Source organism: Corylus avellana, chromosome ca4 (assembly GCF_901000735.1).
Source record: "Corylus avellana chromosome ca4, CavTom2PMs-1.0".
In the NCBI taxonomy this organism is placed as follows: domain Eukaryota; kingdom Viridiplantae; phylum Streptophyta; class Magnoliopsida; order Fagales; family Betulaceae; genus Corylus; species Corylus avellana.
In genome coordinates, this window is record NC_081544.1 from 27968561 (window position 1) to 27990994 (window position 22434).

Genomic DNA, 22434 nt, shown 5'->3' on the forward strand with positions numbered 1-22434 from the left:
CGGGATGATATTTGGATGTTAATCCAGATGGCAAATTTGGATATCCACTTGAAAATTGATAGTGGGACTCTGGGAGTTTGCCCTCAGGCCTCATCTGGATTAATTCTCAATGATCACTGATCAGGATATATACATGAGCCCATTTGGGTAAGTGAATTTGGTGTCAGAAAAAGTTGTTGGATATGTTAGGAAGCAATCCGATATTTGAATCCTTTGAAAACTGACAATAATTGATAAGGAAGAATGGTTACAAAGAAGACATTGTGTTTGATGTTCCCACAAGTAATGTTACTCTTATTCGTAACTATGACTTCAACAGCCCTCCATTGTCGCTCGCAACTGTCTCCTCCATTGCTAGTCACCTATGACCTATATATCCACAAGTCACATAAAAAAGCTTATATATATAGGATGTTGGGCTGTTTGATTTTACTGCTGATAAGAAACAGAATATTAAGGAGCCTTTATGCACCCATCGATACAAGACATACCAAAAATATTTCTTTAACAAAAAAAAAGAAAAAAAAAGGGATTGCTGGTTGGACTAACTGTTATCTCTTGTCATGTCGAAATTGCGAAAGAACAACAATAACTGAACATAACAAGCATAATCAAATTGTTATCTTACGGACAATTAACTACTGGTGCAGGTAGCCATTTTCGAACAAATCCAGTAATTTATACCATCTTATTATTATTTTATGGAGTGCCCTTCTCTATTTTGATATATATGAATAACACCTTCTTTAACTTTAACCTTGTTCTTCCACCAATTTATTTAATTCTCTCAACGCCTAAGGTTTTTGTACGTACGTAGCATTAATACTATCATTTTCTCATTTTCGAAGCTTTAAATGACCAGTTTAATTATTTTATTTTGGAACTACCACAATTGTACTATTCTGGTAGGTGAGAATTCGAAGTATATAATATTAAGTCTCTAGCTTGTAAGTAAGTAGCATGCACTCGCAGAACCTTTACGCTAGTCCACAAAGAATGGCTGTTTATCTGCAATACAAGTCCCGTGTTATAAATCCTCCTAGCTAACACCGAAATTACGGGCCACACATTTTAATTATCACCAAACCCTAAGCCACGTAGATGCACGCACCACCTTCTATAGCTTCACCAGGGACCACCATAATCCTAGGTAGAAGCATAGCTGATCATGCGGGGGGGTTTGAGCGGCAAACATACCAAACTCACATGTCACGTGCTAGAGTATTTAGAGTTGTTGGGGGTTCTCGAAATGCTTGGGTCAAGCACGTGATCCCCAGCTACCACCTCCCCTTCTTTTTCCATATAAAACCACTCTCTCTCCCAACTAAGGGCAAAGGCAACCAGTAGTAAAACACTGCAGCTAGCTAGCCCACCGCCATACCATACCCGCAGGGTTAAGATAGAGAAAATGGTGACCGTCGAGGAAGTCCGCAAGGCTCAAAGGGCTGAGGGCCCGGCCACGGTCATGGCCATTGGAACCGCCACTCCTCCCAACTGCGTCGAGCAGAGCACATATCCGGACTACTACTTCCGTATCACAAACAGCGAGCACAAGACAGAGCTCAAAGAGAAGTTCCAGCGCATGTGTAAGGGCTCCCGCTCGATCCATCTCTTTCTTTTTCTTATTATTCGACTTCTATATATTTGTGGTTAGATATGCACGTGTTTTTCATCAACAAGGGAATAATTGGTGTTTGAATTTTTGTTCATATCACGGCATATTATCACAGCATAGTTATTGTTAATTAGAATATTAATTACGGTTGCAAACAAATGAATTGTAATTAAGGATTTTGTGGCTCTCTCCTCAATTAGATATGAGACATGTTATACATTTTTCTCTTGTTCTTTTCTTATCCTCTTAATTTTTAAAATCACCATTAGATGTGTGGGACTCATGTGAGTCTCATACAACAGCCTACAAATTCAATGATAATTTTGAAAGTTGAGAGAATGAAAGAAGAGCCTGAAGAAGAAATAAATCATTTATCATATGATATAAACCTCAATTGTGATCTAGTAATTAACAAATTATGATATTTGGAACAGAAACGGTAAAGTAATTTGTGTTGTGGCATGCAATATTTCAGGTGACAAATCCATGATCAAGAAGCGGTACATGTACTTGACAGAGGAGATCCTAAAGGAGCACCCAAACATATGCGCCTACATGGCACCCTCACTGGATGCTAGGCAAGACATGGTGGTGGTTGAAATACCAAAGCTAGGCAAGGAAGCAGCCGTGAAGGCCATCAAGGAATGGGGCCAGCCCAAGTCCAAGATCACCCACCTAGTCTTTTGCACCACTAGTGGCGTGGACATGCCCGGGGCCGACTTCCAGCTCACTAAGCTCTTGGGCCTTCGCCCATCCGTGAAGCGGCTCATGATGTACCAACAGGGCTGTTTCGCTGGTGGCACGGTGCTCCGCCTAGCCAAAGACCTCGCCGAGAACAACAAGGGCGCACGTGTGCTCGTCGTGTGCTCGGAGATCACCGCGGTCACGTTTCGTGGGCCTAGTGATGCCCACCTTGACAGTCTTGTGGGCCAGGCCTTGTTCGGTGATGGTGCTGCTGCAATCATAGTTGGGGCTGATCCCGTGCCCGATGTCGAGAAGCCCTTATTTGAACTAGTATCTGCGGCCCAAACAATTCTCCCCGACAGCGACGGGGCCATCGACGGCCATCTCCGTGAGGTTGGGCTTACATTCCATCTCCTAAAGGATGTTCCTGGGCTCATCTCAAAGAACATTGAGAAGAGCCTGGCTGAGGCCTTCCAGCCATTGGGCATCTCGGACTGGAACTCTCTTTTCTGGATTGCGCACCCCGGCGGCCCTGCAATCCTGGACCAAGTAGAGTCCAAATTGGGCCTCAAATCCGAAAAGTTGCGTGCCACGCGTCACGTGCTTAGCGAGTTTGGCAACATGTCAAGTGCTTGCGTGTTGTTTATTTTGGATGACATGAGGAGGAAGTCCGCCGAGAATGGGCTAAAGACCACCGGCGAGGGGCTCGAGTGGGGAGTGCTTTTTGGGTTCGGGCCTGGGCTTACCGTCGAGACTGTTGTGCTCCACAGTGTGTCTACTTAGAGAACCATCTTTTCACTTCTCGTCTTTCATTGATTTACTGTATTTTCCACTCTGATGCGTGTGCCGACATTGGTGGGTGTCTTTCATTTTCATGCTGTAGAACGCGTTATTATATCACCAAACGAAGAGAGGAACCATGTTCCAATCTTACGTTATAATGAAATAATTCATGTTCCATTTTCAGATTTTATTTATACTTATTTATTAAATTCACTTTATATCGATGGAGGGATAGTATTTTAAGTGATTTTTTATGTCAATCAAAAATGAAGCCAGACTTTAGTATGGGTAGAGGCCAAGGGCCAAAAAAATTTAGTGAGTAGAGGCCAATTGGTAAAAAAACATGTCCAAAATTTTTTTTCCTTAATTTTTTTTTCCCCTTGTGTTGGGGGGCCATGGCCGACATCGACCACCCCAGCTCTGTCCCTAATGTCAATCATTCAAAATATCATTACTATTTGTTTTATAGCATAAAATCTAAATCATATGTGTAATTCACTTACAATTGAGAAGGTGTTGATGACATTTGAGTAGAGGGTACGTTTATTTACATATATTTTATAGTAGTGGACAAACTTACTCAATCATCCGCACGAAAGCAAAAATTGATACCAATGCTAAAATCTAAATGGTCTTCTTTGTTTATACAACGTCATAATTGATATTCTAATTTGACTTTCTTAAGGTTTATTGAGATTGCATGTGATGTGGGAAATGTACGACGAAAAAAATTGATTGCAAGTAATTAAACTTCTCATTTTTCCGTGACGTTGATAGAAGTACGTAGTTTGAATAAGCAATAGCTTTGATCTTATGCATCACTACAAAAGACAAGGGGATGGAAGATTTTTCAAGAGTTCGTATTTGATTTTTCTTTCTCTTTCCCCGAGAACTTACAATTAAATCTGAAAGAAATGATGGTTGAGTGCGACCATCTTTTCATTACTAGACAAATGTAGTCGCTTGTAACTTACCTTGCTATTTAATCCCTTGAAGGCTTCGCTATTCATTTGAAATTAGGCCATGGACCTATTATAAATACATATTCACTTCTTTTGGTGTTTCTCTTGTGTAATTGGGACTCCACTTATCATGAATCAAATGAAAACAATTAAATAAAATAAATGTGAACAGAATATTTGTTTAAAAAATTCCTGTCTAAACCTCTCTATGGAACAATTGTATTGGAAGATGTTACTCAAAGATTAATTTGTATCTTTTATATATATATATATATATATATATATATATATATATATATATATATATGATAATTCCTTTTAGTAAATAATTCCTTTTAGATTTACTAAAATCACGATACCACTTGAGTGCATTGCCTCAATATGGTAAAGCTATTTCATATATAGAACTGTTGGTTACATTTTGATATGCTATAGATTTAAGGGTTTAAAAAGTTTAAAAATAGCTAAACTTAAAAATTAAAACTTAAAAACTTAAAAATTAAGATTTTGGCAAAAAAATTTTTTTTTGACTTAAAAGCTCTATTTTTCAAACGCAATTCCAAATAAGCCATAAAAAAAAAAAAAATTGCAATTATTAGCGTTTGCCCAATATGTAGATGCGCAAAGCTTTCAATTTCACTGTGATCTTCATTAGGGGTGTAAGTGAGCGAAACTGCTCGCAATTGAACTCGAGATCGGCTCGTATAAGCTCGACTCGTGCTCGACTCAATTATTAAATGAGTTATTCGTAAACACAAATCTTTGCTCGAATATTAAACGATACAAGTTCGGCTCGACTCGGTTATGTTTGTGAGCACGCTCGTGTATATATATATATATTAAGTATAAATTAAGTAACAAATAATTAATCATAAGTATAAGTTGTAGTTAAAATAAATAGAATGACTTAAATAACAATTGAGAAAGACAGAAATAAGGTAAGTTAGGGTAATATTGCGATTTACAAAGTTAGAGGGTTTAAAAAAAAAAAATTAAAATCTTATCCGGAGCCACGTGTGTGAATGTGGATCACGTTGGGTCAACTTTGTTCTAAAATCTCAAATTTACATTCTCTATTTCTCATCCATTACGCCTCCTCCCTTTTGGCCTTTTCTCTTCAACCCGGAACGGTGGAACCCTCCTCCCATTCATGCTCGTTGACACACACATGGAGCAGAGAGAGATCATGACGGAGGAAGAGATCAAGATGCAAAGGAGAGAGAACTATCGAGAGAGATGCAAACCCATTGAGTGACGCATGATTTGGAGGATGGAAAAGTTTCGGCCATTGGGAGCAAAAGAGCTAACAATATAAGCTTCTCTTTACAATTTAGTCTTACCCATTAAGGTTTAATCGTAAAAATCATATCAATTTGTAGGATTTTGTTTAAGGCTTATTTTTGGTTTGGATGTCCCTTTGTTGGAGTTTAATGGGTATCAAGGAGTTTTGTTATTGAGTGGTTTGATAGGCCAAAGTACTCGTGCTCGAGCTCGAGCTCGAACTCGGCTCGACACAAACTTAAATGAGCCAAACTCGAACACTAATTTTAAGCTTGTGTCAAGCTCGAACTCGACACAAACTTAAACGAGCCGAGCCCAAACAAAAAAAAAGCTCGCTAAGCTTGACTTGTTTACGCTCTAAATTCTTCATAATTTGTGTAGTTGTGGAGGTGGGCATGTCCCATTATTCTGTAGACTACTTTTCTCTCTGCACTCTTTTCCTCATGGCAAAGGTTAAAGTAACTTTTGGTACAATTATTCTAACAGTAATGAAGGTTTAGTTAAAAACAGTTTTAAAGGCATATTTTTCAGAGATTACCTAGCTGTGGAAGTCAATGAGACAGTTATATATGGGATAATGATTTTATTTGGAGGCTCGAAAAAAAAAAGTTAAATCTGAAAGGAATAAAGAAATTTGTTCAAAGGTAAAAATAATCATTTGGACTGATGATATATTTTTATGCTGACAGCAAAAGTTCAAGTCAATGAAAAAACAAGAAAAATAATTGTAACTATTCATCCTAGATTATAGCATTGGTTGTATTTTCACCATAAGCTAATCAATTTTTACCATGAACACCCAGATTTGAGATTAATTTTATAATATCTATTTATCTCATAGAGTAATTGTCATTGTCTAATTTCATTTTTTAAATTAAAAATTAATATATGGATGGATAAATTTTTCTTTAAATTAGGTTGAAAAAAATTATTTTAACACAATATATTAAATTGACATGTATTATTAACGATTTTCACATACGTTTTAAAAAATGAATATGGGAATTGTATGCTTTATTATAACATCCATATTCCATATTAGATCCTTAAATTTATAGAACAATACCATTTTTATTTTTTTAATTTTGAATAATCACTTTTATAAAATACTATATATCAATTTTTTTTTTTCTAATTACTATATATCAAATTCAATAAGATATAAATGATGATATAAAGGATGAGTATAGTATCTTCTTCTTTAAAATGATGGATGGGAAAGAATCAAATGGAAGGTGATTGATTTTAAGGCTTAATTATTGAAAATTTGAAAAAAAAAAAAATTGGATGTTTATAGAAATAAATGGGGTAAAGTCCACTTAACCCCTCAAACTACTGCTTTATTGACAATCTACCATCTCAAACTATCAATTACGACAATTTACCCCCCAAACTATCAAAACAGTGACAATATACCCCTCAATGCTAACAAAATGATGAAATTACCCCTATAAAATTTTTAATAAGACAGAAATACCCTTAAATTTTTGAAAAATAAATAAATTTTAATATTTTTATTTTTATTTTAGTAAGGACAATTTCATCATTTTGTTAAAATTCGGAGTACATTATCATCGTTTTGGTAGTTTGGGAAGTAAATTGTCGCAATTGATAGTTTTGGGGGTAAATTATCATTGATGTTGTAGTTTGAGGGGGTTAAATAAACTTTACCCAAATAAATATGGATGCCCTTAAAAATGTATGTTAGAATTACATGTTCTAGAAATACATATCAGTTTAACAGATTGGACGGTGAGTGGTGTCGACCCATTCATTATGTACTATTAATTTTCAATTTTGAATTCAATTTAACCTTATACAACTCTAAAATTAATATTTAATTAAGATACCAATTTTAAAAGTGTATAGGTTAAGGTGGAGATTGTAAATAACATAATAATTAAGAGTGAAGAAATATAAAAATAATAAATCGAGAAATAATATATGGTCAAATTAAGTAGCAAGTATCGCGCTGTGTTAGTGATATGCTAGCTTGGACTCATTATGGTAAAGGGCATTAGCATAATCATGTTGAGTGATTGAGGACAAACCTCGCTCAGCTGTCTCTCAAAGCTAAGCTCCTGCTGGATTACAATCATAGAGTGACGAGAAACATGGACGGGTCACACTGCAACTGCTATTGGTTTCGGAAAAACTGTTATTTGTCGTTGTCTTTTTTTTTTTTTTTTAATATTTTAAAAAATTAATAATAAGATCGGTAGGATTTACACTGGTGAAACTTGAAAGAAATGATTTAAATGTGCGAGACTTACAAATTCAATTATTAATTTAAAAATTATATATTTAGACTTTGTCCCATATTGATTTTACTATTAAACAAAATATATAAACGATAAAATAAATTAATTTTCTTATCCAAGAGAACCCAAAAGAAGAAAAAACACAGAGGAGGGACTCTCAGTCTCTCTCTTTTCCTTCCCATGGTAGCAATGCTCAATGTCTTTTATGTATTCTCTTCCGGTTTTCATTTTTGGTGGTTTTATTTTAGATTTAGATCTATATTTAGTTTTTTATACTCAAATCTACTCATCCTAGCCGGCTTCCCCGGTTTTCACCAAGTTGTGCCGATCAACCAACGGAGTCTGATGTGGCAGAGAGTGGTTCTCACGCTCCAAGGCGTGTCTTTTCAGGAACGTCTACGATGCTGTGTTCTCTTGCTGCTCTTATGGTGGTACTTTTACTGTTTTTAGTTTTTTTTTGCTTTGATTTTTATTTTTGATCTTTTTGTCCTAACCTTTGGGTTGATAACATGTGTTTTATCATGACTTTTGAGTCGATGAAGAATAGATCAGTATGGTGGATTATCTCTAACGGTCAAAAAATAAGATTTGGTAAAATAAGCTACTTATATCTTAGATCTAATCTACTCGAAACAAATTTATTTCATAACTGAAATTATATATGAAGTTATCAGAAGTTGATGTCATAGACATAAATAGTATTTGTCTTTAAAAATTTCTGATTGTATTTTTGAAACTTTTATTTCTGATTGTATTATGACTTTGTGATTTCATAACTTTTAGTTATATTATATGATATTGAAAATGTTATGTTTTTTATCTTTTTTTTTTTAAAAAAAAAAAATTATATAATAATAATAATAATTAATTTGCAATTTTAAATGGTTGTACTGGTTTTATATTCCATTAGCGGCGACATTAAATTCTCTCACACTGGTATCTAAATTTTGGTTGGCCTTAATGAGATCCACACCTTTTCTGCAACGGTTGCCAAAAATGTCTAATCACATTCACTTCCATGAGCTTGATTTTGTTTTCCTTTTAACAAAGCAATATCCAAATATATACAAGATATTTTAGAAGGTAAGAAATTTTCTCCAAACCATTATAAAGAAAATATCTTCTAATCTATTTAAAATAGAGAAAATGTTAAGTATCCTTATAATATTCTAGATTGATTTTAAAAAAATTTTCTGTCCATTTTAAAATCCAATCCCCCTCCTCTACAATCTCAACTAAGCTTAAATGGAAACTTTTACAATTATTTAGAGAAACGAATAGAATTTGTAACCAGAAACAAAAGAAAAAGAATTTGATAGAAAGTAATGAGGAAACCCTTCAAATCCCGTTTTTTAATAACTTGTTGTTTGAATTATTAGTAATTTGAAGAGTAAATAAGATTAGAGTTACTATATAGAGTTCATTGAGTCGAACAATTAAGCAAGCAATCCATAACTTGTTTGGATAAGTGGACCACTTTTTCATATTTGTTGTCCGAATTACAAGTAATTCGAATAACAAAATTGCTAAAAATTTTTTGACACATACAAGTACCCAATTGAGGCAATATTAGATAATGTTAAGAGAAATGTTACAATAACTTCTAATGAAAATTACTGTTAGATTTAAAATTTAATAGTGATTCATTTCAAATCTAATGGTGATTGAGAAGAAATTGAGATCCCCTTCAATTGAGGAGAAATTGAAGATTCTCTAATTGTTAATCGTGACACTTCATTTTAAATTCAATGGTCTATAAAATGCGAGTGGTTTTTCTATAATCGATGCATTAAATGCTGGCTTTTATTTTACCAAAGTTTAAATGATTTTATAGACCATTGGATTTAAAATGAAGGGCCGTGATTAATAATTAGAAAATCTCTAATTTCTTCCCAATTTGAGGAGATCCATATCCGATTGAGAGTATGTATAGCATTTATTTAATGTTATTTTTAATTTATAGGGAAAAATACAACTTTTATTTGTTACCATAATTGAATTAGGGATTTTGGCTCTAAATATGGGATGGAAGTAACCGACAACGTCATCAATGTCAATAGATTCCATGTAGTCATGCACATTAAAATGTGGAATGACAATAAAAACTCATGAAAACCCAGAATGGGGAAAATTAAAATGGGATGGTTGGGAATGTGCTATTTAGGGTTTCTCATTTAAAAAGAAGAAAAGCAGATGAGATTCATTAAAAAGGGAATTCTTAGTTACCATATGCTTCTTTCTCTAGAGAAATTGTTACCTCAGTTACCATATCAATCTTTATTTCATCATAACAATAAAGCCCTCTCTTGTTTTCAACCTATTCCAAAAATAAGCACATTCAAGATATAAAGAAAGGGAAATATTATGTGCTATTTTGGTGTCCTCCTGATCTTATATAGATATTATTTTCTAAAATTCAAGTGAGAGAAATAAGGAAAATGCTATGCTTGCTCCTGGTCTTAATCCTGGTGGGTTCAGATTCGGGTCGGATCTTACCATGACAGACTGTTTGATGGTATATACTCACTGGCCTAGGAATCCTACTGTTCAATAACGGTCCTTAAGACTCCAGCAGCTTCTCAATTAATAAGAAAAAAAAACTCCTAATCTTGGACCTACTTAAAATTAATTAATATATATTCCAGTTTAAAAAATTGAAGACTTTAACAGCGTTATCTGAGTAACCATACTTGTCTTTGGTTATTTGACTGATCAAATTAGAATTAATTATATTATATTAAAAAAAGAAAAGAAAAGGAAATTGGAAAGCAGGTTCCCTCTTTTCTGGGTCACATGATGCATTCCTATTTTGGACCTTCTGCCTCTCTTTCTCTTTCATCTGTGTCTTATCTTTGTTGTTCAAAAAGGTTAAAAAAAAAAAAGAAAAGAAAAAAGTGAAAAATGAGACCTTTCTTGCTATTTCTCCTGCACTCATAATCTTCGAATTACACACTCCCCATCCTCTTATGTGCTGTAAACTCTGCAGGTAAAAAAAAGAAATGTTAATGTATGAGTTGCGCACTTGATTCCCTTTTTGTGTTTGATCCTTTTTCAATATAAACTGTTTGTGCAAGCTTTGCTTGGATGGTGGGGTTTTGTTCCTTTCTTGTATTCCTTTCGTGATTCTGGGTTCTTTTCCATTTCTTTATCAGATTCCTCCACTCTTGTTATCCTTTTTCCCTTAATTTTTATTTTTGGAAATTTTAGAATTTTGTTTCAAACACCCACATGCATGTTCTTGGGTTTGTCTGATCTGGATTGGATCACAAGGATCTTTTGTTCTTTATCAACTTGTACAGAGAGAGAGAGAGAGAGAGAGAGAGGGGACAGGTGGTGGGGTTGAGTGCCTGAGGCTCTTTTGGTGTGCAATCTTGGTCTTGGACCCTTGGTCTTTTGGAGGGTTACAGAAGAAGCAAAAGAAGGAGAAGGAGAAGGAGAAGGTGAGATTTCTTGGCCTCTTGGATCCTTGCTTTGGGCCCACCCCGGATCCTTTTCTTCTGTCTCTGATTGGTGTCGAAACTGTGTCTTAGATGCTGTTCTCTTGTGCCATTTGGGTATAATTTTGAATTTGGTCTAATTCATTTCTGGGAAAGACTGCAAGGAATTTCTCATTTTGGTGACTAATTGTGAACTGGGTCTGTTTCATTTGTTTGAATTCACAAATTGTTGCTTGAGTTTGGTTATAGTACTTCATTTGGGACAGTGATCATTCATTGCATCCAATTGATTCTAGTGGTGGATGATTGAATTGAAAATTTGATTTTGTATATTAGTCTGGGTTGGTGGTCTATACTCCTGAGGCATGGCGGGTATTGACGTTTCGAAGTATGCTCATAGCCCTGTGCACAAGGCCATTGCCATGAAGGATTATGCCAGTCTCAGGAGGATACTCGCTGGTCTCCCGCGGCTTTGTAACCCAGCTGAAATTCGCACTGAGGGGGCTTCGTTGGCTGAGGAAGAGAAAGCTGATGCCATTGCTGCTGTGATTGATCGGAGGGATGTTCCAAACCGTGACACCCCTCTTCACTTGGCTGTAAAACTTGGTGATGAGACAGCGACCGAAATGCTTATGGTTGCTGGGTCCGATTGGAGCTTGCAGAATGAGCAAGGGTGGAGTGCGCTTCAGGAAGCGATATGCCATAGAGAAGAAGGGATTGCTATGATTATAGTTAGGCATTACCAGCCATTGGCCTGGGCAAAATGGTGTAGAAGGTTGCCTCGCTTGATAGGGTCTATGCGAAGGATGAGGGACTTCTATATGGAAATTACATTCCACTTTGAGAGTTCTGTGATTCCATTCATTTCAAGAATTGCCCCTTCTGATACATACAAAATTTGGAAGAGGGGTGCGAATTTGAGGGCAGACATGACTTTGGCTGGATTCGATGGTTTTAGGATTCAGCGGTCCGATCAGAGTATTCTTTTCCTTGGCGATGGGTCTGAGGATGGGAAGGTCTCTCCGGGGTCGCTTTGCATGATTTCACACAAGGATAAGGAGGTGATGAATGCTTTGGATGGTGCTGGTTCTCCAGCAACTGAAGAAGAGATTCGGCAAGAAGTGACTGCAATGTCTCAGACTAATATATTCAGGCCTGGGATTGATGTGACTCAAGCAGTTCTTTTGCCACAGTTGACATGGAGGCGACAGGAGAAAACGGAAATGGTGGGCCTGTGGAAGGCTAAGGTATATGATATGCACAATGTGGTTGTGAGCATCAAATCTAGGAGAGTCCCAGGGGCTATGACAGATGAGGAGTTCTTCTCATCTTGCAATGAAAATGAAACAGATAGTGAAGAGTTCGGTGACATTTTGACTGAGGATGAAAGGAGGCAACTTGAGGCTGCTCTTAAGTTGGATACATCAGAATCAACCAATGAGAACATTGATGGGGTTATTGGGCATCGCCATAGTTGTTATGAGCACAGGGAGATTCCTATTGAAGACGTGAATGGTTGCAGAAATGGAGAGGCTAAGCAGGAAAAGAAAGGATGGTTTGCTGGATGGAGGAAACGGGATTCAAAAAATGAAGCACCGAAGAAGATTGCCCCACCAAGAAGTTCCCTCTGTGTTGATGACAAGGTGAGTGATCTACTAGGAGATTCTCCAACCAGAAATCAGACCAAACCGGGAAGACACTCTGTGGAGATTGTCATGAGGGGGGATGAGCACCGGAGAGGAAGGGATACCAAAACATCTTCTTCTATTAGTTCTGAGAGCAGAATTCGTCACAAGGAAGGAGGCCGGGAGAATGAGTATAAGAAAGGATTGAGGCCTATTCTTTGGCTTTCGCCAAGCTTTCCTCTACAGACTGAAGAATTGCTGCCATTGCTTGACATTCTTGCTAACAAGGTTAAGGCAATTCGTCGATTGAGGGAACTGCTTACTACAAAACTTCCAATGGGAACCTTTCCTGTCAAGGTACGTTTCATCTTCTGTAGCCCTTGGGGCCATGCCTTTCCAGAGATGCACCACTTCCTACCTAAAAATTGTTTTTCTGCTTTTCTCGAATAGCGTTAGTGTTTGTATCCACACTTTAATTATTGTGTTAAGATTTTTCACTGAGGTAAGAAATTATCTCTTTGGAGGAGATGGGTTGCAACGGGATGGTTATAGGTTTTTTAAAAGCATAGTTTTGGACGTGGTAGGACTTATAGAATTTGAAGGATATGCTGATTGGACAAGTATGCTTAGAGGAGTATTGAGCTTGTGATCAGTTCCCCTCTTACAAGCACTTTCATATGTTAGCTAATGAGCCAAGCTTAAACTAGACTGCTTTGGCTTCACATCATTAAAAGTTGGAATACTTATCAAAAAAAAATTCATTAAAAGTTGGAATAAATGGGCATGGACCTTTATGCACTGCTTCTCGCATGCTGCATTTATCCCTTTGATTCCAGGGTTTTGTTGGCATTTATTTATTTTTTAAACTTTAGGTTCTTGGTTCACTTGAATTGTGTCGAGGAGCTTTGATTTCAGTTGTTTTTATTTATTGTCCTTGATGCATGCAATTTCTGTACCTTTATCTGCTATCTCTTGTAGGACCTCGATTTTCTTCTAATTCTTTTGGCCATTGGCACAATATATGTTTATTTCATTTTTTTGATGTATGTATTATGTCATTACCTGATAGGTAGACCTGGAGAAATGCAACCTGATCCCACCACCCATCCAAACCCACACGAAATGAAATGACTATCGTAGTTATTCTTTTATCAATTAAAACCTGATTGACCTGAACCCAGTTAGGATATGAGACGGGTTAGGTATCAGTTGAGTTTTTCTAGCTGAACCCAAGCAAACCAGTCATAGTGCATAGAAAACTGTCTACCTGCTTGAACCCACCCTAAAATAAACAGGTCAGGGAAGGAAAAATTCCTTCTATCCACTTGAACCCAATCCAGTTGACAGGGAAGGGAAAAGTTTTTCTCAACTCTCAGGCTGCCATCTCCTTAATGAGAGGTGCCTAGCTAACCAGATTTGGTATCCTATGGTATGGAAGGTCTAAATGTGTCTATTTCTGCCATTTTATCCTAAGGCTATATACTCTTTCAACTACTTCTTGTTATAACCTATTTCATTATTTCTGCCCATATTATTTTGGCCTACTTCTACCCCTTATACTCCAACTTGAACTAAGTTGCTTTTTCTTACTAGTACATTCATTAGCCTTCCTTGCATATGGTGATGCCATGTTAGGCAACTCACCCTGGTCTTTTCATCAATAGGTCCCACTGGCCACCCCCACATTTAGATGGATTAACGTCAATTCTTATTTAATCCTTTCTGGTATTCATACTCATCCATTTTAATATTTTCATTTTGTCTATGCTCATTTTATGAACATAATGTTTCTTAGTGGCCCAATAATCTGGTATCATCCATTATAGCTGATCTTATGGCAATCTTAACCTCATTCCTTATGAAATGTTTCTTTATGGTCAGTGTCAAATGTAGTATTCCGTCCCTTATCAACTGAAGGAATCTTCAATTGTATGACATATCTACTAGAAAAAAAAATTTCTTGTGCTACACCTTGTAGCCTGTTGTCTCATAGATAACCTTGTTGACATTCATATGTTACTGAGTACGAGGAAAGCAATTTCTGGGAAACATGCAGGGTCTTGTACTACAATCATTCATATGAAGAAATACCATAAAAGAAACTCTAGATATGTGTTGAAGTACATTAATGGATAGAAAGAAATGTACTTAAACTTCAGCATGTTTAGAAACTTGATTAAGTAATGGATGGTTGACTACTCTATGTTCAAATGGTAAATATATGGCTAGCTCAATTGACTAGAGACCACGTCTCATGAAGTGGGGATTACTAGTTCAAAGACTATTGTAAGGTGCCAAACTTGAGAATCTGGTAACTAGAGACTTTTGCGGTCTTGGCTATGAAATTGGTGAAAGGATTTTTTTTTTCCAGTGGTAACAGAGGAAGTTCTTTTATGTGCAACACCTTGGCTTTCAGGTTTAGCTGAGATTTGAACCTAAGTCTTACACTAATCCAGCCCATGTACAACCTCAGCCAAGGCCTAGGTGCTATTGGAGAAACATAGAAACCAACAAAAAGCTTTATCTTCTAAACTTTCTCGAGTTTATGCAGGTGATTTGAAACTACTGAAATTAAAGGCTTTTCTGGTCTTTCTATATATCCATAATGATCATCACTTGAGACTTTGTGAATGTTTATTGTATTGAATTATTTGAAGTTCAAACAATTTTTCTGCACTAGATGAGTTATACTTATACATGTTTGTTTGGGTTTTTTGTCGATTTTTTTGGAAAGTATATTCTGTTGTTTTCTGGCATGTTTTCTTGTTCTCATCAGGCTTAATGCTACAAGAAAGATCTTTATCCAGTGAAGATATTATGGTAGCAGCTGTTGAGGCTAAGCAGCGCTTTTAGGACTATCAATTGTTTTGTAGTCCTTACTTTTTAGTGTTGATATTGGTCTTTTTGTTCGTTTAGATCTCTCTGTTGAAACAATTATCTTTGCTTAACATTCAGGTTGCTATCCCGGTGGTTCCTACTATCAGAGTTCTGGTTACTTTTACAAAGTTTGAAGAACTACAGCCGTTGGATGAGTTCACAACGCCCCCTTCAAGCCCTTCTGCTGCAGGGCGAGAGAGCCCGGCAGTGACACATTCCTCGAGTTCATCCTGGTTTCAGTGGATTAAAGCCCCTTATCGCCCCAGCTCATCCACCGCCGGTTCTAGCAGTAGGATAGAAACTATTCAAGACCCATTTGCTATTCCCCCAGATTACAGTTGGATTACTGCTGAAGCTAAGAAAAAGAAGATGCAGGAGAAGAACAAATCAAAGAAAGGGAAAAGTCATAACCAATGAAGTCAGCGTTGAGAGTAAGATCCTGATGTAAAAGATACTTTAGCTCACTAAAGGAACTCCGCAGATACAAATAGGAATAGTGTTTCATTAATCCATAAATTCATGATACTGTAAGGGAAAAAAAAAGTAGGACCATGCTTCTATATGGGAGTGATGATCCTTTGTCAAGGGAAAATTTAGTAAATCATTGTGGGGGGTGGAAACAAGAAACGATATTGTGATTCTTGCAACCATTGCTTGTCTTTGGTGGATGTTTTCTCCATTTAGATTACTTGATTCACTTTCATTTCATACTGACTTTTTTGGTCTCATAATGATTAATGGTTAATGATTATCAGTAATATGGGGTTTCATTTACAGCTGTACATTTTTTAAAAAAACTTTCGTTCTTTTTCATTTTTCTTGTCGATATCCATAATTTGTAATTGAACAATTTGGATTAGTGGGGATTTTGGATGCATTATTCTTCTAAGAAAGCATTGCTGCTTGTACGTTCTTGTGATCAATTCAACAGTTTTTGAAACGACTGCTACAACTTTATCAGGTTTGTGAAGGCTTCTTGAACCTCAAAAGTAAATCTTTCATTGGCAAGGCCAAGTTTTTCCGTGCTGAAAGTGCACATCTCAGATTCTCAATGCATTATCGGCCCTAATACTGAATGCATCACCATCTGCTACCAATGTTGATGCAGTGTAGGATTGTAGTGAACAAGAAAAATAGCAAGTAGAAAGGATAAATATTCCTAAGATTGTGAGACTATCACAAGAATCTAAGAAATCTTCTTAAAAATTATAGATTCTATCTACGGTTTAAGGAAAAACACAAAGAAACTCAACTCTGAGTAATTCTTATTAAACAAACTCAATAATAATCATAAACTTCATTGTTAAAGGCTATAAGCATATATTTATAGCCCAAGACTCCTAGTCCTAAAATAACAATGAAATAAAGTTGGTTTAGAAGTCTATGAAAGAAGACTAAACCAAATAAAAGACTAACAAAGAACCTAATTCAAAATGAAAGACTGAAAGATAAGATAGAATAACAAACTAACAAAGAAACCTAGTTTAAACAAAAGACTGAAATGTAAAATAGGATAAGATAAGATAAGTCGTTCTAAACTATATTTGCATCAAATGTGCTCTTTAATTCGAAAGCTCAATGTTGAATGATGTTTTTTTGGTTCAGAGAAAAAGTACAAATAAAAAAGCAAGGGCTTTCATAAGCCAGGGGGCATCTTCATGCACAAACGTATCTATGCATTTCATTTCTTGCAATCCATATGATTTTCCAATTTTAGCACAGTAGAGAACTTAATAGATTAATGGGCTGTACTTTGACTAAGCAAAAGACTAAACGTTTGAATTTATCAAATGTTTCATAGAATTAGCATATACATTACACAAATTTATAAAAAACATTATTCTAGCAGGTATCACAATTGGCAACACAAAAGAAAATGCCTGCTCAGCCACTGCCTGCAGAAAATGAGAAAGGATCATGTGAGTTTAATTGTAGTACGATTCATCCGGCAAACAAAAAATGCGAAAGAGAAATGCGACTTTCAAAGTATATTAGAGAGAAAATAGCACTTATCCAAAAAAAAGAAGAAGGGAAAATAACAATTCTCATGAATAATTGTTACTTTCTCTTGTATGTGTGCGTGTGCTCATGGATGTTGGCTGATTTATTTTTTTTCTTTTGAGTTTAGAGGATTTATCTTTCTCTATAAAAGTGACATGATCATTGCCAGTTTGGTGATTGGAATATTTGTTTCCTGGAGTGAAGAAAACAGTGATGAGATTGCTTGGAGAGCACATCTCTAGGAAAAATGAAATGCAAGAAAATGACACAAGTGTTTTCTGATGATTGCAAAATTTACAGTGACTTGATCAGAATGTGTTGGGGATGGGCACCTGGATACTACATGCAATGCTTATCTTGTTCCCAGGTAAAGTGGAATCTGAATTCATGAATAATTTGTATTTATTAGGAATGCCAAGAAGAGGACCTGATAGAACAGTTCACCAAACAATTTCATATTAGAAATTTGAATATCTTTATTTATTGGTGTAAAATATGTATCCTTTTTTTACAAGTCAATATTAATAATTGGTAAGTTATTGCCTTTCACAATGTGGTCTCACAAGTATTTTGACTTCTTCCAACGCGTTTTATTTGAGAAAACATTCTCACCTTCCTTCTCTCTTGAAGGAGTTGTTCTTTTAATTTGGTATTGCTGGCTATCAACAATCCTGCACTTTTTTCTTCTTGGAATTTTGCTAGTTTTGTTTCTGATATTAGTTTAGAATTATCCTCATTTCAAAGATGGAATGCTTTGAAAGTATTTAGATGTGCCAACTTTAGAGCACATGCTTTAACTAAATGGGTCGCTTTCGATCATGTGTTTGAAATCATTCATATAAGATCTCCCATTCTCTCTTCCATTCGGATTAATAATAGGAAAGATCTTCCTTTGTAATCTTTCCTCGTTCGATTAGATTTTTAAAAAAAAAAAAAAAAAAAAAGTGCTTAGTTGACTATCAACTTATCGCATCTGTTTCTTTGGTGAAGTAGGGTTCCTAGAATTTTCACGTCTTCAGAGTCTACTTTTTAAATGTAATGCAAATTCATTCAAAGCGCATAGAAGCATAACCATAGTACACAAGAAGTATACAAAGATAACCCTTAAAGTAGAAAAAGAAAAACAAAACTCAGAAAGCTAAGAGAATTTAGAAACAAGCAAACTATTCCATGCTACTCTCCAAGTATAAAGGGATTGGAACATCATCTTCTTCCTCTCTCTCATTACAATCTCATAATCTTTAAAGCTCCTTGAGTTCCGCTCTCTCCAAATACCCCACATTAAACACAAAGGAGCCAACCTACACATTTTCAAATCAGTACGGTGATGAATATCATACGAAACATCTGCAGGGAAGGACATCTGAGTTAGTGTTTTAAAGGTATATGGTGGCTTAAGCTGAGGTTGCAATCAGACAATCAGCAAGGACAAGGGTATGTGGTCTCCTATCCCAAGTCCTGAGTTACCATTTGTTTGACATGCATATTACGATGATACAGTTTTAGACACAGGAGAAATTTTTCATGTAAGATGTCTACAATGATTTGGTTCTGCCCATGGGATTTTGAAAAACTGGTAGTAAGTGTAACATTATACATCTCCAACCTTTAAAAACCAAGCAAAGCACCTTGTCATGGTGTCATATGTGGTGGTAATTCATCAATCTCTATTATAAGAAGCATACTAATATTCAGCATTATAAAGTAGAAAACGATTTTGATATGTATATTTGCTCATTTGATTCCTCTGGCTTGGATCACAGAGAACATTTCATATCAGCACATGTTTTAGTGAATGATTTTCAGTGTGCTCTTTTTTCTCATAGTGATTTGAGCACCAAGGTGACCTTGCTTCAAAGCTGTTCACAACTTCACATTATATATATATATATATTTCATATCATGATTCCGAGATATGATGACAACAAAAAGATTGGCTGCCCCTGCTGTAGCCATGCCGGTTTTTCTCTTTCTGCATATGGTGTTTTAACAATTAAGAATTACATGACTTTCTCCATGGATAGCTTTTGAGGATTCATTTAAATGGTTCAGAAAGAGCCATAAGAATCATTTTTTACACTTGTATGAAAATCATGCAACATGTTTGCATCCAGAGGCATACATATATATATACATAGACACTTAAATGTCTACAGAATTTCTTAAAAACTTGCAGTCATTGAGAAGCGGGGTATCATACCTTTAGACATGTTGTTTTATTGAATAGCACAAACGCAAGAGTTCCTTACTCCCTCAAGTTCCCCATCTTCTGACACACTATAAACAAATGCAAGGGTGAGAAAAATATAGCAGAGTTTCTGCAGACAGACGTATATTGTAGTTAACATAAGCTTCTAATAATACACATCTTTCATCAGAGCAGCCACCAATTAACTTGTAAATGTAAAAGACATAATTTTTCTTCTTGTCCCATATTTCCTTTCTATGAGTAAACATCGTTGGAACAGTTGTATATGTTATGCTTGTACAAACATTTTTCAAACTAATAATCCAACACAGAGAAGCCCATCATGAGAGTAAAGTTGGTGGGGGGATGATTTGAATTACCTCGGTTCAAATTCATGGACATGAGCAATATCTTTGCCATGAGCATCAGGCCAACTAACTTTCCTCTTTTCTACCGGTAGTTGATTACCATCAACTATTGTTGTTTTCTTGAGATTACTCTTGAGAGCAGGTGGTTCAATGTGAGGCCCATTAGACCCACTTCTGCTCCTGTAGCTGCCCCCATTGCTCCTATTTTGAAGATGAAATTCATGATTATGGAGCTCTTCCATGACCCCATCTTTCTTTTCTGCAGGGAACTGCTTCTTTGTATTGTTGCTGTTGCTTTCTTCACCTTTGTTGTCCAAACTCCTTGATGGTACGTAGCAAGAGCACACTAAAGCAGTGCACCTGTTCTGCGCCGACGCCGCCAGGAGTACAGAAAACAGGGTTGTACTTGTACCTCTCCCAACCGTTTCTACTTATTGATACCATGTCCAGCCTTGGAGCTATGTGGGTTTTGGATTGGCATCAGATCAAACAAATGAAATGGTGAAGCATGAGACTCATGAGGGATAGACTTTGTATAGTATCAAATGTGAGACTTATCTATCTCCTAATCATTACAGCTTGGTTATTACCCATGTAATTCTCCTTTGTTTTCTTTTCCTTTTGCTTTCTTGTAACCTTCCCTGTATTGCTCAAAAAAAAAAAAGATTATTGCTTGCTTTGCCTTTGCATATAAGAGAGTGGGGGAGGGATGGCCTCTTTGGGATGTGGGGCTGTGGTGGATTTGTTTAGGTTGGGAAAAGACGGTTGGGTATAGCAGGGGAGGTACAATCATGTCTCGTGCCTCCCCACTAATGCTTGTTTCCTTTTGCTTTTGCCGCGCCACTCATTAGTGAGGTGAAATTGGTGAAGCAAAAAGGAGAGAAAGATAATGCTCAACTTTTTCGGATTCCAATTTCTAAATATTTGCTATTAAGAGGATTGTTAGCTTCTACGAGGTTCATCTGTTCAAACAAGAGCTGAATCCTCTCGAGTTCAAATGTACCGGAAATGAGCCGATTCTTGTTAATGAGACGGTAGATTTGTCCTTTCACATATTTAGAACAAAAATATCCTCTTTTTTACTGGAACTGCATTTGAAGTTTTGAACTGGAGAGAATCCCTCTCGATCCATACAGGTGAGCGATTTAAAATATGTTTAGACATGTGAGTTCTGCACATTTAATTTCTAACAATATAATCAGTAGAATTACAGAAATCTCTGTCCCAACTTTTTCATTGTTTCAGGATTCTATTCATTGATTGTTGCAGCAGCCAGCAAGGGATGGCCACCTCTCATTATTGGTTTCTTTGTTTTTTTTCACTGTTCTGCTTTCACTCTATGAGTTTGTAACAAGTGGGTTGACTGTTGAGTGAGCACAATCATGGATGTGGGGGATAAAAAGGAAATACTGATGTGATGTTATTTTTGTTCAGTGTCTGTGTTTTGGGATAAATAAAGTGTAAAGAGGGTTTAATAATTCATTTGGATCACTTAAAGGACAAAGGCATCATTTGATTCATTTGAGGTGGCTTACTCTTTTCCTTTTCTTGATATTGCTAACTCTCTTGTACAAATACAACCCTTTTGATGTAAATCCATAAGTCTTATTTTTCATTGGACAAAGTTTTCTGCCAATTTCTTTAATCCATTTTATTAAAATGATCTTCCTTTAAAAATGCATTTTGAAGAAATGTCACTCTCATAGGCTCATAGCCTAATAATTTTATTCGTTTATGTTAGTTTCTATATATATATATATATATATTTTACAAATATTTTGATTGCTTTATTGAACCATCTGATACATCATGGGCCTTAAGACCAATATTAGTTCACCAAAAAAATAATGGGCCACAACTCTTAACACTTCTAGCGCAAGTTAAAGTATAAGACCAAATCATAGTCTATAAATAGGTCTTTATACCAAGTATAAACCAGAGACTCAATTATTGACATTAGAGACACTCTTCTCTCAAAGACTGACTTAGGCATTGGAGTGAGACCCGGCAAGTTCTCGTTATCTTAATTGGTTATTATCTTGCAGGAGCGCGAAAATTGAAGATTAAGGATGCTTCGAAGAACGTGAAGAATGTGTAGATCCCACCGATTGCACTAATTGGAGACTATTAGACCAAAAAATGTCCTAACACATGCACTTTAATTGCATACTCCTTAATGTGATAATAAAAATTACTATTATTTAATAATGATTTATCTAAAATTCAATAATAATTTTTATTGCCACTATCACGTTAATGAATGTGCGCTTGAGAATAAATCAATCATTTGTTTAAAAACCACAACCAATAACCATGTCAATGAAGTGAACAAATAGTATGGAAGATTCATTG

General features: G+C 35.9%; 2 protein-coding genes and 1 long non-coding RNA gene across 5 annotated transcripts; 2 read left to right on the top strand and 1 right to left on the bottom strand.

The window, feature by feature from the left end:
* Positions 1-1327: 1327 nt before the first annotated feature.
* Positions 1328-3265, top strand: LOC132177445 (chalcone synthase). The gene is made up of 2 exons (XM_059589773.1): positions 1328-1586; positions 2091-3265. Exons 1-2 carry the CDS (start codon positions 1409-1411, stop codon positions 3080-3082), a joined length of 1170 nt encoding a protein of 389 aa, XP_059445756.1. The 5' UTR covers positions 1328-1408; the 3' UTR covers positions 3083-3265.
* Positions 3266-10468: 7203 nt separating this feature from the next.
* LOC132177360 (uncharacterized) lies at positions 10469-16301 on the top strand. Of its 2 annotated transcripts, XM_059589641.1 has the most exons (3): positions 10470-10572; positions 11360-13005; positions 15604-16301. In XM_059589641.1, the coding sequence occupies exons 2-3, from the start codon at positions 11389-11391 to the stop codon at positions 15940-15942; spliced, it is 1956 nt and encodes a 651-aa protein (XP_059445624.1). In that variant the 5' UTR covers positions 10470-10572; positions 11360-11388; the 3' UTR covers positions 15943-16301. The 2 variants fall into 2 exon arrangements, with proteins under 2 accessions (XP_059445623.1, XP_059445624.1); XM_059589640.1 differs by having other exon boundaries at positions 10469-13005.
* A 2248-nt stretch (positions 16302-18549) lies between these two features.
* On the bottom strand, positions 18550-20707 carry LOC132178901 (uncharacterized). Of its 2 annotated transcripts, none has more exons than XR_009439870.1 (3): positions 20095-20707; positions 19727-19803; positions 18550-18873 (listed from the first exon to the last, which is right to left on the bottom strand). It is a non-coding gene; the product is annotated as an uncharacterized LOC132178901 (long non-coding RNA). The 2 variants fall into 2 exon arrangements; XR_009439871.1 differs by having other exon boundaries at positions 18550-18827; positions 20095-20701.
* Positions 20708-22434: the final 1727 nt, after the last annotated feature.

What these genes read in the sequence shown, in the direction of transcription:
- LOC132177445 (XM_059589773.1), top strand. Translation starts at nt 1,409, where the DNA reads ATGGTGACCGTCGAGGAAGTCCGCAAGGCTCAAAGGGCTGAGGGCCCG. An exon ending in AGAGAAGTTCCAGCGCATGT is followed by an intron (nt 1,587 to 2,090) that starts GTAAGGGCTCCC and finishes GCAATATTTCAG; the next exon opens with GTGACAAATCCATGATCAAG.
- LOC132177360 (XM_059589640.1), top strand. Translation starts at nt 11,389, where the DNA reads ATGGCGGGTATTGACGTTTCGAAGTATGCTCATAGCCCTGTGCACAAG. An exon ending in TGGGAACCTTTCCTGTCAAG is followed by an intron (nt 13,006 to 15,603) that starts GTACGTTTCATC and finishes CTTAACATTCAG; the next exon opens with GTTGCTATCCCGGTGGTTCC.